A 14,273-nucleotide genomic window follows, 5' to 3' on the forward strand; every position below is an offset into this window, starting at 1 on the left:
AGACTAGAATTTGTGTTGTAGCAGACTGTTATCCTGCTAACTAGATAATGCTAACCATCTTCTCTCTTCTAATTCAGAGCAGTTTAACATTTGTAATTATGAGATTGACAGTTTAACAATGTGGTGTTATTTTGAGACCAACCCTAACCTCACACCCCCATATCACTTTCATGTCCATTTATAAAATTCATGGGATGTGTTCCTTAGGGAGTGCTATTACAAATATCCCCACAGGTTATAACATTAATTTCCTCAAAATAGACCCACAAAAGCACACACATCAACATGCACAACTGTTAACGAAAAAGGACAAGGAGCACACATTACAAAAGGAATTAGCCTTTTTTAATCTTACATTGCATTGAAAATTTACATAATAGATTCATACATTTTACAAATAATTTCTCCATAAAAATATATTTCTTTACAAAAAACTTTTTTTTTTAGTTTTTCTCTTTTTTATATCTATTTTTGAATGCATTAACATAGGAGGAGTACCCAGCTGTACTGCAAATATTCATCTGCTTGATTGGAAAGAGTCTGTTCCTTGTTCGTATGGGTGTCTTCTTTTATTGCAGTCAGTTAGAGGAAACGAATGGTGGCTGATCAGCTCAGACTGGCAGGGAAGGGTAGGACCTCTTGAGCAGAGGCTGTTGGGAAGGCGGGGTTGGGGACTGTGGTATTTCGATGACCGATGTCCAAATTGTCTGACCCACAGATTAAGTTAACGTGGAGAAAAACGGACTGACAGAAGAAGACGAGAAGAGATGAGAAGCGGGGGAAGCAGCAGACCTGGGTCTTGTGTATATTTTTTTTTGGTAGGCACTGTGTAAAAAAAACAGCCATGTTCAAAAGAAAAACACCAGTTTGGCAACCTATGATGGCAAGTAACTCCAGTAACTGTACAGTTGTATATGAAGTGCAATGCTGCAGAATTCCTGTGGCTGATGCTGAGCGCTAAAAAAGTAGCTAACCAAAACAAACGAATGGACGTTCCAGAGATCTCAGACTGACTTGGGGTGGGCTCTTGGACAGTGATGTCAGAAAAGGCTCCCTGAAGTCTGCAGCTTTCTGTCCTGCCCACGGTGAACAGCTCACCTGTGTGCAACACTGAACTCTGTTAGGTTCACTAGTATGGCCTGTTGGTTAGGGAGAATGTGATGAGAGGTACAGTACATTAGAAGGCACTGGAATGAATCTCACAGCTTGAGGGCCTGGAAGCACGGAACTGAGGTAGTCTGACCCTGCCCAAGGTGACGGTCAAGAAAGGGTTCGAAAGCTAGAGCTAGAGCACTCTGAGAAAGAACAAATTTGGCTCCAATGCAGTTCTCTCTGTACACTTTTGAGGACTGGAGAAATGACATCGCTGAACAATGATTTGACACATGATGGTGATCAATGAAGGAAAACTGCTGTTTCCTTTTGAGACTGATCTCACGATGATCGTCACAGCATTAACTGCTTGGAATCAGATTAGGCTTTGCCCAATTTCATTTGGAAACACATAGTACTGTTTGCTAAGGCCTAAATCCCATAACCGTTTGCCATTCAAAGAGCTTTCAGTAGCTTGTCAATGTCAGACTGAATCGGAACAGTGCTCCATGGCCCATATGTACTAGATAAGTATGATCACATTGTTGCCACAACACATATTTAACAAACATGCATGCTCCTTAATGTCGATGTAGTCTGAGTTTGTATAAAAGTCTATGGTACAAATGCCAAGTGCATTTTATTTTATACAAATTTCATAATAACAGTAATAATCATATTAATATGAATGACACATGATAAAAATTATCAAATTATCTTATCAAATTTCTCAAAATGCTAGATATATTTAGCTGAAAAGGGATGGAGCACAACGACACTTCCCCACTGAAAGAATAACTCGGACAGGAAACTATCAAGAACATCCTGTCTGCAGACTTCAGGTCCGAAATGCTGACATTTGTCCCAGAGGTCATTGTGTCTTGTACCAACACAGAAATATATACTGAATAATGACAGTAGTTAAAAAACAAACAAACACAGGAGGTAAAAGACACGTCGGCGCTCTTCACACACACACACACAACACTTGAAACGCCAGTTTTTGACACACTTACTCTCTCATTTGCTCTGGAACACATCACATCACATGTCACACACAGACTGCCTCAATGTCCAAACAAAGATATGACTGTACACACTGAGAACTAAACGCTAAGGGGCATGGCCATTAAACAGCTGAGAACAAAACATCATTTATCACCAAAGAATGAACCCACATATTCATCTGTTTTTCTTCAATATGAACAGCACACTTTTTTTAATAATAATTTTCTTTATAAACTCTTGATAGAATCTCTCTTTCTCTTTCTTCCGATCTCTCCCAAGTGGTACATAGCACAAAAATATAGGTGGTGAATGCTCCTCGTATATATGCAATTAGATTTACAGATCCCTTTTCCTTAAAAAAAGACCCAGTTGAGCGTGAAGAAGCACTCACGGAGTGCAAATAGAATAGCAGAAGTGCTCTCCATGCTGTTCCGCAGTGAAGATCTAAGATTTTAGGTTTTTTAGAGGCAGACTCCCGGCAAAAAAACCCTTAGATGTCATTGTTGTAATCCATGTCCTCTGTAGACGCACATGGTCAAATCATGGTTCCTGAAGAGTGTGCTTTAAATATCAGAGGAAGGGCGACAGTGCGTCCGCTGGATGTTCTCTAGCAGTCTCAGAGAAATCCATTCCTGCCTCGGACGTCTTTCTTTCTATCTGTTTTTTCCCCCTTTAAAAAAGAAAAAACAAACAACAAAAAAATCCAAAAACAAAACAATGAAAACGTGGAAAAACCCAACTTTTGTTTCTGCGTCCAGCAGTCCTCATTATACCATTGTGCAGACTGTGTTCAAGTTGGGGTCAAATCGGACGGCTTTGCCCTCCACTGACTTTGCATTGGTGTTGTACATGGGGTTCTCGAAGGCGGCCTGCCCATTGTTGTTCTCGTGGACTGAGCAGCCTGTGTACTGGGTTTTAGGTGTAGTCCTTTTGAAATAAGATGACAAACCATGTAAACAAGAGCATTAGTGACCAGCAATAAAGAACTCTTTTCTACACAGTACTCAAGAGTTTGACTTCAAATACCTGAAAGACTGAAAAGTGCTATAGTACAACATAGCAAACTCAACTCCACTAAAATAAGTGTTTAAAGCCTGTTCAGTCTGGTAAAAACAACAGCAATGAATCTCTCATAATTACACTGGTAAACAGAAATGATTGCTCTTTCATTATAATATTCCCCTCCTGCTGAGCCCGTTTATTAATTTCATCCAGTTTTTTTCCATCTCCAGTGCCTGAAGTCAATATATGGAAGAATTGACTGCATGTACCAGCTTCTATTCAAGGCAATACAAACAGATGGGGTATGACGAATTAATCATTTGGTCTCAGTCTTCAAACAGTTGGTGGGAATGAACACAATGACCCTGACACCCTGATCTAGAGAATATATATATATATATATATATATATATATATATATATATATATATATATATAGATCAGACATAACATGAACAGCACCTCCTTATTTCTACAATCATTGTTCATTATATCAGCTCCACTTACCATATAGGAACACTTTATAGTTCTATGATTACAGATGGTAGTCCATCTGTTTCTCTGCATACTTTATGTGCCTCCTTTCAATATGTTCTTCAATCAGGACCCCAGGTTTATTTGAGTGTTTAAACACCTCAATGTCACTGCTGGACTGAGGATAGTCCACCAATCAGAAATGTCCAGCCAACAGTGTCCTGTGGGCAGCATCCTGTGAGTACTGATGAAGGACAAGAGGATGACCAACACAAACAACATCTGACTTTACATCTACAGGGTGGACCACCTACATATAGAGTGGACTGTGAGTGGACACACTGTTTAAACACTGTCATTGCAGTGCTGAGAATGACCCACCACCCAAATAATATCTTCTCTGTGGTGGTCCTGTGGGGTCCTGACCATTGAAGAACAGGATGAAAGGAGGCAGAGAACTACAGTCTGTATTTGTGGAACTACAGAGTGCTCGTATGTGGTGAGTGGAGCTGAGGACAAATACAATAAAATGGACAAAGAGTGTAAGAAAAAGGAGGTGGTGTTAATGTTATGACTGATCGGTGCATATGGTCTCCAATACATTCATTTCCACATCACTCATTTATTAGGTGGCTACTTCACACTTTAGGGATCATCAAATCCATGGTTTTTCAAATCAAAAGTGTCAAAAGTGGCAAATTTGAGGATTTGGAGTTATGAAAGACTCACGTTAGATGAGAGATTTAAGTGTTTACTGCAACTACTTGACTTGCACACTTACCGCTGTTTGTAGAGGTAAAAGCCAAAGCCTGCAAAAATGAGGGCGAAAAAAGGCACAAGGATTGCTATGGCCACAGAGCTACTGTTTGTACCATGTGGTGGATTTGACGAGTTATTACTTTCTGACATGTTCAAACCTGCGGGAGATAAAAGTAAAAGAAAATGTTAAGAACACATTCGTGGTTATTTTCACACAGTAAGAGACAAAATTAAACTTTAAGCTGGGAAGGGAGCAATGCAATGTAGTGCTGCTGTTGCAAGCAAAGCCCTACTCTCTAAAACAGCTACTCTTCAGGAGAGGAGAAAACCTTCTGGGTTCTCTAGTGCTTTGACCTAATTATCATGAAACTTCAAGGTGTTTAGAATTGAGTTTTAGCTCCCTGAGCTGCAAAAAGGCCTTGAAGCCATACAGATACATTTAGATTTCAGTATGATTTTCTAGCATGTGGCTAAATATGCATCCTAATATGCGTATGAAACTGTTACATCTATTAAGCTTAATCTGAAATAGCGAAGGCAAAGGGTATGATTTAAAAACATTGTGTACTATAAGCATGTCCTGAAATTCTTATTGTTTCTGAGGGCAAATGACAGCAGTGTGAAGAAGGATGAAATCACACCGAACACTTTAAAAAGTCATCAAAACAAGTCACATAAACAATTTGGTCATCCTCAAATGAACATTCAAATGGCCATTGTGGAGCTTCGTACTCCAAAGGCACAATCATAAATACACTAATATAGTCTTATTTTTAGATTATATTATTACAGATATTTAAGAAGTAAAACAATGACGACACAAAAAAATATAAACAGGAGATACTTTACCCAGCCTTTGTAGGCCAAACTGGCCATAGTCTTTACCCTGTATAAAGCCTTGAAAGACATATGTGGCACCATCAGGTTCTGCTGACACCTGGAAGAGGATTGGAAAAAAAGACAATTGTAAGAAAAGTGTATACACCTTTAGCTGGCAAAACAAATAAATTGACTGCACAATGACTGACGTCACTGCCAAATGTAGTACAACTGTTTACAAAAGATATAAGAATATGAATATACTGTAAATATGTTCCACTGCCTGAATACTGAAACATACAGTACTGTAAAGTCTTAAACAGCCAAGGAAACGACTATAAAGCTTGTTGTTTTGGCCAATAAAAAACACAATATAACACTGAATCAAGCACAAACAAATATTGATACAGTAAAACACTCAATTTCTTTAAAAGTTACTGTTGGTTACAAGAACACAGGTAGAAGAACACAGATTTGTTTGCCAACTTTTCTGTGAACGCCAGACACTGTACGGACTTGTATGATTCCACCAGCAGCTTATATAAAATACTGATTAGATAAACTAGGTGAAGGAACAGGAAATACTGACCTTCCTTAAGCTAACATACTCAGAAATCCAATGCACAATGAACTATTCTTACACTAACACTACAGCCCAGATTAGTACACTCTTAAAATAAAGGTATTACAAATGGTTCTTTCAGTGATTCCATAGAAGAACCATGTAAATGTTTAAAGAGGATGATGTTAAGGTTCTTCACCAACTTGAAGGCTCTTCATACTCCCATCTCTTTTATAAACATGGTTCTTTATGGAACCAAAAATTGTTCTTCCATGGTATTACTCCAATAACCCTTTATAGCATCTTTCTTACTAGAAGTGCAATAGTTTTACATACACTATACATACAAAAGTTTGTAGTTTTTCCCTTTGCCACAGTAACAGTAGATCAAAAATGCCACTTATCCCAGAGGTATTGGCTAGAGCAACACTCTAGAGAAGGCTAAGGGTCTTTATACCCCTCTAGCTACCAGAAGACACATGGCATGGTGACTGCATGGTGGCTTTTCTATGGCGATTAGACAAACTTATTGCCTGTGTCTGTAAAAGGTGCACCGCAGTGTAGCTGAACTCACTCATTAATAGCAGTGTCTGGATACTTTTGTATGTATAGGGCATAATTTCCTCAGATGTCTAAGAGTATCCCAGCACTGTATCTGGTCAGTGAAGGTAATTGTATGAATGTTGTTGTATAAAACACCTTAAAGCAGTATGATCCTGGCAGTGTACAGTTATCGTAAGGTTTATTTGTAAACCTATATATGTTGGGTTTAGTGTATTTGTTTATAAGCACAGTGCTCTTACAAAACCATCCAGTGACCACTGTTCATCCTTCATCTTGCTTAGCGTGGTGGGAGAGGACGCTTTCACATCGTACATGAGCAGCATCAACCTCGCTTCCTGGCTCTTGTAGACACCTGCAACAAGAAGCAGAGTACAGTCATTTTTCTAGACACTGTCAGTCAAACACACAAGCAGGCACCGCAGCAGGTAATATACTCCTCTGTTATCCACCCACTCTAACAAAAAAAGGTCATATTGAAAACTGACTCATATGTGGCGGGTTAATAAGATTCCCCACAGTGAACGCAATAATAAAATCCATTGCATTCCATTGCCTCCCTAAAGCACTACCAGTTAATGCTACTCTCTTCCGTTCAGTATCACCTCAGTCCTGTGGCTGCATTTCAATTATAACGTTCAGCAGGCAGGTAAATTTCTCAGACATGCAAGTGGTGCATCAGCCACTTTTCAAATCAATTACGGCTAATGGCTGGTCAGTTCCAAGTCTGATTGAAATGGCCGTGATTAATTAAGGAATGGAAAGCTTGTCAGTGTCTCGTATGTAAAGACCGCCTCAGAGATGGAAATGATCAAGGCTGGGGAGGCAGATTAAGCCTAACGATGGAAATATGTCAAAGTTCTATCAAATAGCATTAATATTTCATTAGAGCCCAGCAGAGGAATAGGTTTAACTTTTGTACTGAGGGATTTAAAGAAGGTCATTTAGGGGGAACGCATGCACACCCTGCTTTATGCAAACTGATAAATCCAACCAAATTGGATTCTTTACATTTAACACTGCCCTGAAAATGTCAACATGCAGGAGAGAATACAGCGTGCTTTTCATTTCTAGTGGCTTATTGATGATATAATCTGGCATGTTAATGGTAGACAGTAGGGTGAATGAATCTGGCATTTATAAGTATAATATCGTTCAGTAACCACTAAAATACGGGTTTGTTTTTGCTGGTTCAGAAATCATTCAACTATGTTTGCAACAGCTGGTCAACCAACCTGAAAGCAGCAGCTCCATGTTGCTACTAGTTAACGTGACGTTAACTCTACCCGTGGTTGTATTAAAGCTTGTGATACTCAGAGTCATTGGTTGCTTTCTTCCTTTGTAGTTATAGGAGCCCTTCCAGATATAATTTGGAGCAAATACATCATCTGGGACTGAAAGACAAGACAAAACAAGAGATTTATTAATGTAGCGTTTACAAAAGTATGCACTTTCATGGCATTGTATTATAACTGGATAAAACATGAACACACACATACGCCATAATATGTACAACTGAAAAGCAAGCATTCACCACTGATATACCTTCAAGTTCAAAAAAGCTCTAGTTATTGTTAAAGCTACATTATGGAGAATTGCCGTAAATGCAGCCCCCCCCCCCAATGGACAGCTGTAGACTTTTGTCTGTTGGAGTGAAAGAAGCATGTGAACTGAGGTGGTAGAGGATTATGCAGCGTTAATCTTTTTACAGTGACTTCCATTGCAAGTTCTTTCTTTCTCCTAATACAGTCTATGGAATATGAAAACACTGAATTAAACATGGGCTTAGTTTTCATATATGCACTATATGAACAGGGGAGTAATGTATACATTTAAACATAAAAACATTTACAGGGGATACATACTACATCAAATTCTTCATTACAAAAAATGATGACTCATACATTTTAAGTGTTCATATCCTGACCTTTTCAGCAGACTTTCCTCAGCCCTTATAGTAGGGAAAATAATGCTAATATGTAAAACCAAGCTCACAAGAAGAGATGAATGATGAATAATAAGAAAATCTACCTTCTCCATTTGATTCTTCTGACAAAGACAAAAGTGGAGAAACTGCCATTAGATCAACTCTCTCTCTTAGAACAGTACAAAAAGGAGCTGCATCAATCCACCAAAACTTTGCCAGTCGTGTCCGGCATGCTCTCCTTTTCTCCAGTGCTGCCCCTCAGTGCACATAAATGTTAGATGTGTGCTGTGTCTTGTGAAGGTCAGGCAAAATGTTAGGAGGATTATCTCCAAGCTCCAGAAGAGTCTGTGAGTGGCCCGACTGCCGGGGCGCTTTACTGTCAAACTGACTGGAACCACTATCCTACTTATTAGCTGCCTCTTCCTCGAGAGGTCTCCGTTCAGAATACATCAAGGGCACAGAGCGGCCGAACCACTGTTGCGCCGGATGGCCAAAATGCTGCTCCGCTGAGATGTTATTTTACTATTCGCTCTGAGTGGGCCCACGTGTCTTTGAAATGCAAAAGTGCACAAAAAGGTCTTCCATTATTATCTCCCTTTGTCATTATGTACTCACCATTTAGCTTGGGACTTGGTGTCCCCGGGACCGGCTTAATGGGCTTCTCTGACAGCTTGGAGCCGGCTAGAATGTAAATAAATAAATGTATTAGTGCAGTGTCCATTTTTCATGTTCTCATATCAAAAAGCAGATAGGCAGATAGTACTGGCAGCGCTCCTAGAAGCCTGCGCTTATTGCCATGCAAGCGGTAGCATCTCGGAGCAGCGGCTTCTCTCCCCTCTCTCCCTCTTTCAAAATGAAAATTTATCAAAGGACTGCAGACGGCAGGGAGGATGACACTGCCAGTGCATCAAGCGGTACAACAAACAGCAAGCAAAGGCCTCCTCCAGCCTGGGATAGCGGCATGGGAGGAAGAACAAGGGGACGAGAGGAAAAAAATGGACCTAGAGTAGAACAGGGCGGCACGCCGCGAACTGATTTCTCTTCTTGCTGCCTTTCACATCTGTTTGTGTGTGGTAATTATGAGGAAGCCTGAGGTGTGCAGCTGTGCGCCCAGACAGCAGCTCGGGCCGGGCGCCATGGTAGACCGGGGGTGTGTGTGTGTGGGGGGGGGTAATCACAGCATGCTGCATACGACATCCACATCAGAGAGAGCTTTCTCATACCACACTTACACATGTACACAAGTGTACTGTAACAGTCAGTGCATGTGGAGAGAATTCATTAACTGTATATGCTATAACTGTAACACAATCTGCGGATCTGAAACACCTGAACCGTTCCCTTATTCTGTGCCTCACATGCTTTAACAATGGCAGTTGCTCAGTTTTCACTGGGGATTACAAAATATATTAAAAAGATATAATAAATTGTAGATGTATTATATCTTCCTTTGAGATCAATAAAAAAGCAGAGGAATTCTGGCAAAAGTGTGTATTCTGAACTTCCAGTGCATACCATACCTGTGTTTGTAAGTATGAGATATTTAACAAAAAAAGTTGGAATACTGCCTTAAAAAGGTGGATAATACACAGCATGAAAAAGACACCTTATAAAACTGAGTGCTGATGAAAGCCAGGTAGGCCAATATGTCATGAAAGGTTTAATGCATTAATTGAATTGTGCCTTTTTTTTACAACTTTGTATTATGAATTCAGAAAAGTTATTGTTATGCAGACAGTGTTTTTGTAGAAAGAAAAGCCATTTTTACAGTTTTGCAGTGTCTTGACACTCAAACAAATGGATATAATTGGAAGCGTAGACTGGAACATTTCAATACAAAATGTAATTTACATGTAAATGCTATCCAGTACAAACAGAAAACAATATGTGATTAATTTATATTAATTTTAATTGCATATAAATAATAATTACGACAGAAAGTCCAGCACAATACTAACTATACTTCTAAGGGTTAAAAAAAAATTGTGCTATCTCTTTTTTTTAAAATAAAACAGTACACTGTTAGATTACATATTACACTCAATGCACATCAGCAAAACAAAGCTCGAGAGGGCTGGGCAAAATTGCTCATACTCTCTGCAGACTATTTTCACTCTCATGTATAAGCACTCCAGTACTGCAGGAGGTGCCCTGCTATGACAGTTGATGGTCATTTCCATAACTATTGGAAGAGGATTGCATGCTGTAATGTACCGTCCTTTTAGCACTGACCGCTTGAATGCTTTGTTGCCTCATGTGTGGAGTTCGCTCAGCTGCTATGTGCATGACACAGTGAAAGATGCCTCCATGCGACATCAGGGGTTGTTTGTTTTCCCCCCAATTAGAGAAGTATACCACGGCCTTAACGTGTGTGTATTCCACTCAATACCATTATATCATTTGACAGATATGGGTCACATTTTGTTCTTGACAACATTATTGGGTAATATTCCCTTGTCATGTGTCATTTTTCATGAGACAGCCAATAAAAAATGAGAGTAAGTAAAACTGAACCTGCTTTGTGGTGCTACGTCATGAATAGTAAACGTTAACGTTAAGCTCAATAATGAACAAAAAACATGGGGGGGGGGGGGGCAAGCTGATTGCCTTACTTTGTTGAAAGGCGGGACTTTATCCGTGAACATTTTGAGTGTCACAAGAATTCCCATTCATATTTCAACCAGTAGCTGGTCCTCTCATTTTTTGCATTTATTCGCATTAATGATTTAAAAATACCGCCTGCTCAATTATCCTCTACATTGGCATCACTGAGGTCTACTCCTAGATTCTTTTGTCTGTGCATTTAGTGAGAAGTGTGAGGTGATGTTGAACTCCCCCTGTAAAAGTCAGCTCTGCTCCACTTCTTGCAGAAAATGCTTGGCTGTCTGAACACAGCCTAGGAAAGGGCTGCATGGATTATGAAACAGTTAGTGAAGACTTTGGATGCTGTACCTCGGCACACAGGCATCTTCCCTGTCCATGTTCCATCTGAGCGGCACACTCGATGCTCTGAACCTCCAGACAAGAAGAAACCTGTCTGGCAGGTGTAGATGAGGGTGTAGCCATAACCAGGCAGGTCCATCCCAACAACGTCCACATGGGGAGGGCTCTCTGGCTGCTTACAGTTATGGGCTACAGTAAGAGAGAGGAAAGAAAAACAGAAACAAAAAATCTAAACATGAAGAAAGACAAAGACAACTTGATATATTTGACAATAAAACCTTATTAAGTCACCAGAAGCACTGCTTGCTTGTCATAGCAATGAGCCTTCCAGAGCAAGACACAGCCTGCAAACACATTTCAGCACTTTTTTGATGGTACTGATACTTTTCCTGGCTGCAGAGTCCCTGTATTGCACTTCACACAGGTTTGTTTTTTGTTTTAGCACTGTATTGACAGTTGCCTGCCTCCATAGCAGCAGCAGTGCCAGGACAGTTGTGGTTAATGGTTAAACTGGAATTTTGATTGGTCAGTGTCAAAAGTTCAATTCAGAATGCATAAAATATAAATGCACTTTTATTTATTTATAAGGTTGTAATACTAAAAGTAAATCTCACTGTCATTTTGGGTCAGACACGAAGGGTGTTTTCACACTGAGCTTGTTTTATTCCAGAGCTTCAAAATTTTCAGTTTAGGCTGAATCAAAAGAGCATGTGTAACAGGCCCAAACATTTAATCTGACCAGAAGAGGTAGTCTCGTTCCAGATCAGCTGAACTATGGTTTGATTCATTTGCAGTGTAAAAACACTTTTTTGGATGGTTCAGACTTTTGGACCAATTACAGGAAGTTGAGGCAGACTACTGTCCTCCATTAAACCATAGAAGAAGAAAAAAGAATGGAAAAGAAGTAAAAATGAGTGGTGGGAGCACATGGTCTGATTGTATCTGTCAGCGGTGATAAAACCGTTGCACAATGAGACAAATTCATTTGGTGTATCTGAACTAATTGAGTTCTGCTCTTTTGAGTTGGTGCTGCTGTTAGTAATGCTGCAATATTAACTGTGTAGTGGAAACCAACAGAATCTGAATCTTCCCTGGAAAGGCAACCTGCCGATTTGACAACACACCGCCATCAGATGCACTACCCTCTACAACCCAATCCATGTGAAGTATAGGGAGACACAGCTCATGCTGCATGTCAAATAAATGCCTCCTTCCTGTAAATATCGGCAGTTTTTAGTAGTTCTCAGTAGCGAAACCCACCAAACTCTCTGCTGACAGCTAGAAGTCTGGCTTGCGAGACTAAGTGTGCTTGGCAAACAACAGCACCACCTTTCCCAGCTCCAGCCAGAGTTCCACTGCCTTCAATACCATCTGCACACTCCCATCTCTTTCCTCAGCACCCTAAAACAAAGGCAGTGCAAAATAAAGTTTGAACACTTTAGACAGCACGGCTGGCTCGCTGCCCATCCACCCAGAGCCAGTCATCTCCTTCTCCCCATCTCTCTCCCTCTCCACAGTCCACGTCACCCGTCACTATGGCCCCAGAAGCTGGTTGAGAGGGCTCGGAGCATGGCAGACGTTGATGCATCCTGGCAGGCTGCGTTGAGAAGGAGCACACCTTTACCTGTCACTGCAGTGGCAGATCAAGCACCAGCCAATGCTCACTCACTCATCCTAGGAGCTCCAGTGGTACGCCACTTTGATCAAAAGTAGCCCAGATTGTGCTTTGGCTCAGTGCTCAGGACTCAGGACTCACTCTTTCATCTAACACTTTGATACAACTCTTATCGATGAGAATGAATTCTTCTTGGGTGCAATGCTCTATGCTGCTAATGCTAATTACCGCACACAGTACAGGTTTCAATTATTGTGTATTCGACACCTGTTTACACTTCACTTCACTGCCCTGTAATACCCTCACACCGCTCTTACAGTCCCTGTTATTAGAAATAGAAATAGAAGCACACTTTACAGCCATCGCACAATGGATTTCAACCACCACCATAAACCTACGCTGGAGATTAGGGCAGTCAGAACACACACCCGGAGTGGGGGGCAGCCACCTTAGTGCCGAGGAGTAGTTGGAGGTTAGGTGCCTTGCTCAAGGCTCAGTCTCAGCAATGACTGACATGGGAAGGGAAAGCATGGTTTCTTTACTCCCCTCATCCTCCACCTTTTGCCAGTCCAAAGGATTTATCCAATGACCTTCCGGTTCCAAGTCCACTTCTCTCTGTAGGCCACAGTTGTCCCCAAGCCAGTATCAGCCATACTCTGCACCCTTGGAGAGTTAAGGGCCTAGCTCAAGTGCAAGCCATGACTGTTGAAGGTGGAAAAAGTGCTGTTCCTTAAATCCCCAATCCTCCCACATCCAGGGGATTGAACTGACAACCTTACATTTCCAACCCACTTTAACCCTCTCTTTAGGCCAGTGTCAGCCACGATATGGTACTTCCAGAGATTTAAAAGCCTTGCTCAAGAATAGAGAGAGTTAAGGGCCTTGCTTAAGGGCCCAAAAGTGGACCTGGGTACTGAACCCACAATCCAGTGATGCAGTGCATGCTGAAATACACATACATTAGGTAAAGCTTAGGCATTAAGCTACATAAACCAAATTTTTGAATATACCTGCATCTGTTCTGCTCACTGGGATGTCTTCATGTGGTGTTAAATAAGAGGGGTGGGATGTGATTTAGAGCTAGCACTTGCTTTGTAAGTAGCCAACTGTACTGTGTAAACAACATTAGAGGATGTAATTACAGAAATAATTGTGATTATTCTGAGAGACAAAGAATGGCATGATTATGCAGAAATATACAAAAGGGCATTTAATCACAGCTATACAATTAAAGTGCTGCAAACTCCGTTTTTCCCTATAGCTATCCCATTGCTCAATCTCCTAATTTTGCAAAACAATGACAGTACACTGGGGTGATGACATATGAAGCAAAATGTAATTAGCTTTTGAAATGCTTGGGCTGAATGGCAATCTGTCTTGTGAAATTGGGAGGCAGCTGTTTCCTCGCGCCAGCCCAGTCTCTCCAAGCTGTTTTAATGCTGTTGATTTTGGAGCTTGCGCTGATGAGCAGACGTGCTCTGAACGAGGGCTTCAAATCTCTGCAGTGCCCT

General features: G+C 40.7%; 1 protein-coding gene across 1 annotated transcript in view; it reads right to left on the minus strand.

Annotated features, from left to right (window-relative positions):
* Positions 1–397: 397 nt before the first annotated feature.
* Positions 398–14,273, minus strand: part of csmd3b (CUB and Sushi multiple domains 3b) — a 548,309-nt gene continuing 534,433 nt past the window's right edge. The window contains exons 65-71 of the mRNA XM_072674465.1: positions 11,157–11,336; positions 8,820–8,885; positions 7,513–7,671; positions 6,520–6,632; positions 5,185–5,272; positions 4,358–4,493; positions 398–3,027 (exon numbers count right to left, since the gene is read on the minus strand). Coding sequence (XP_072530566.1) covers positions 2,868–3,027; positions 4,358–4,493; positions 5,185–5,272; positions 6,520–6,632; positions 7,513–7,671; positions 8,820–8,885; positions 11,157–11,336 — 902 coding nt within the window. The 3' untranslated portion in view covers positions 398–2,867. The remainder of the gene's footprint in view (positions 3,028–4,357; positions 4,494–5,184; positions 5,273–6,519; positions 6,633–7,512; positions 7,672–8,819; positions 8,886–11,156; positions 11,337–14,273) is intronic.

Source organism: Salminus brasiliensis, chromosome 3 (genome assembly GCF_030463535.1).
Source record: "Salminus brasiliensis chromosome 3, fSalBra1.hap2, whole genome shotgun sequence".
Taxonomy (NCBI): domain Eukaryota; kingdom Metazoa; phylum Chordata; class Actinopteri; order Characiformes; family Bryconidae; genus Salminus; species Salminus brasiliensis.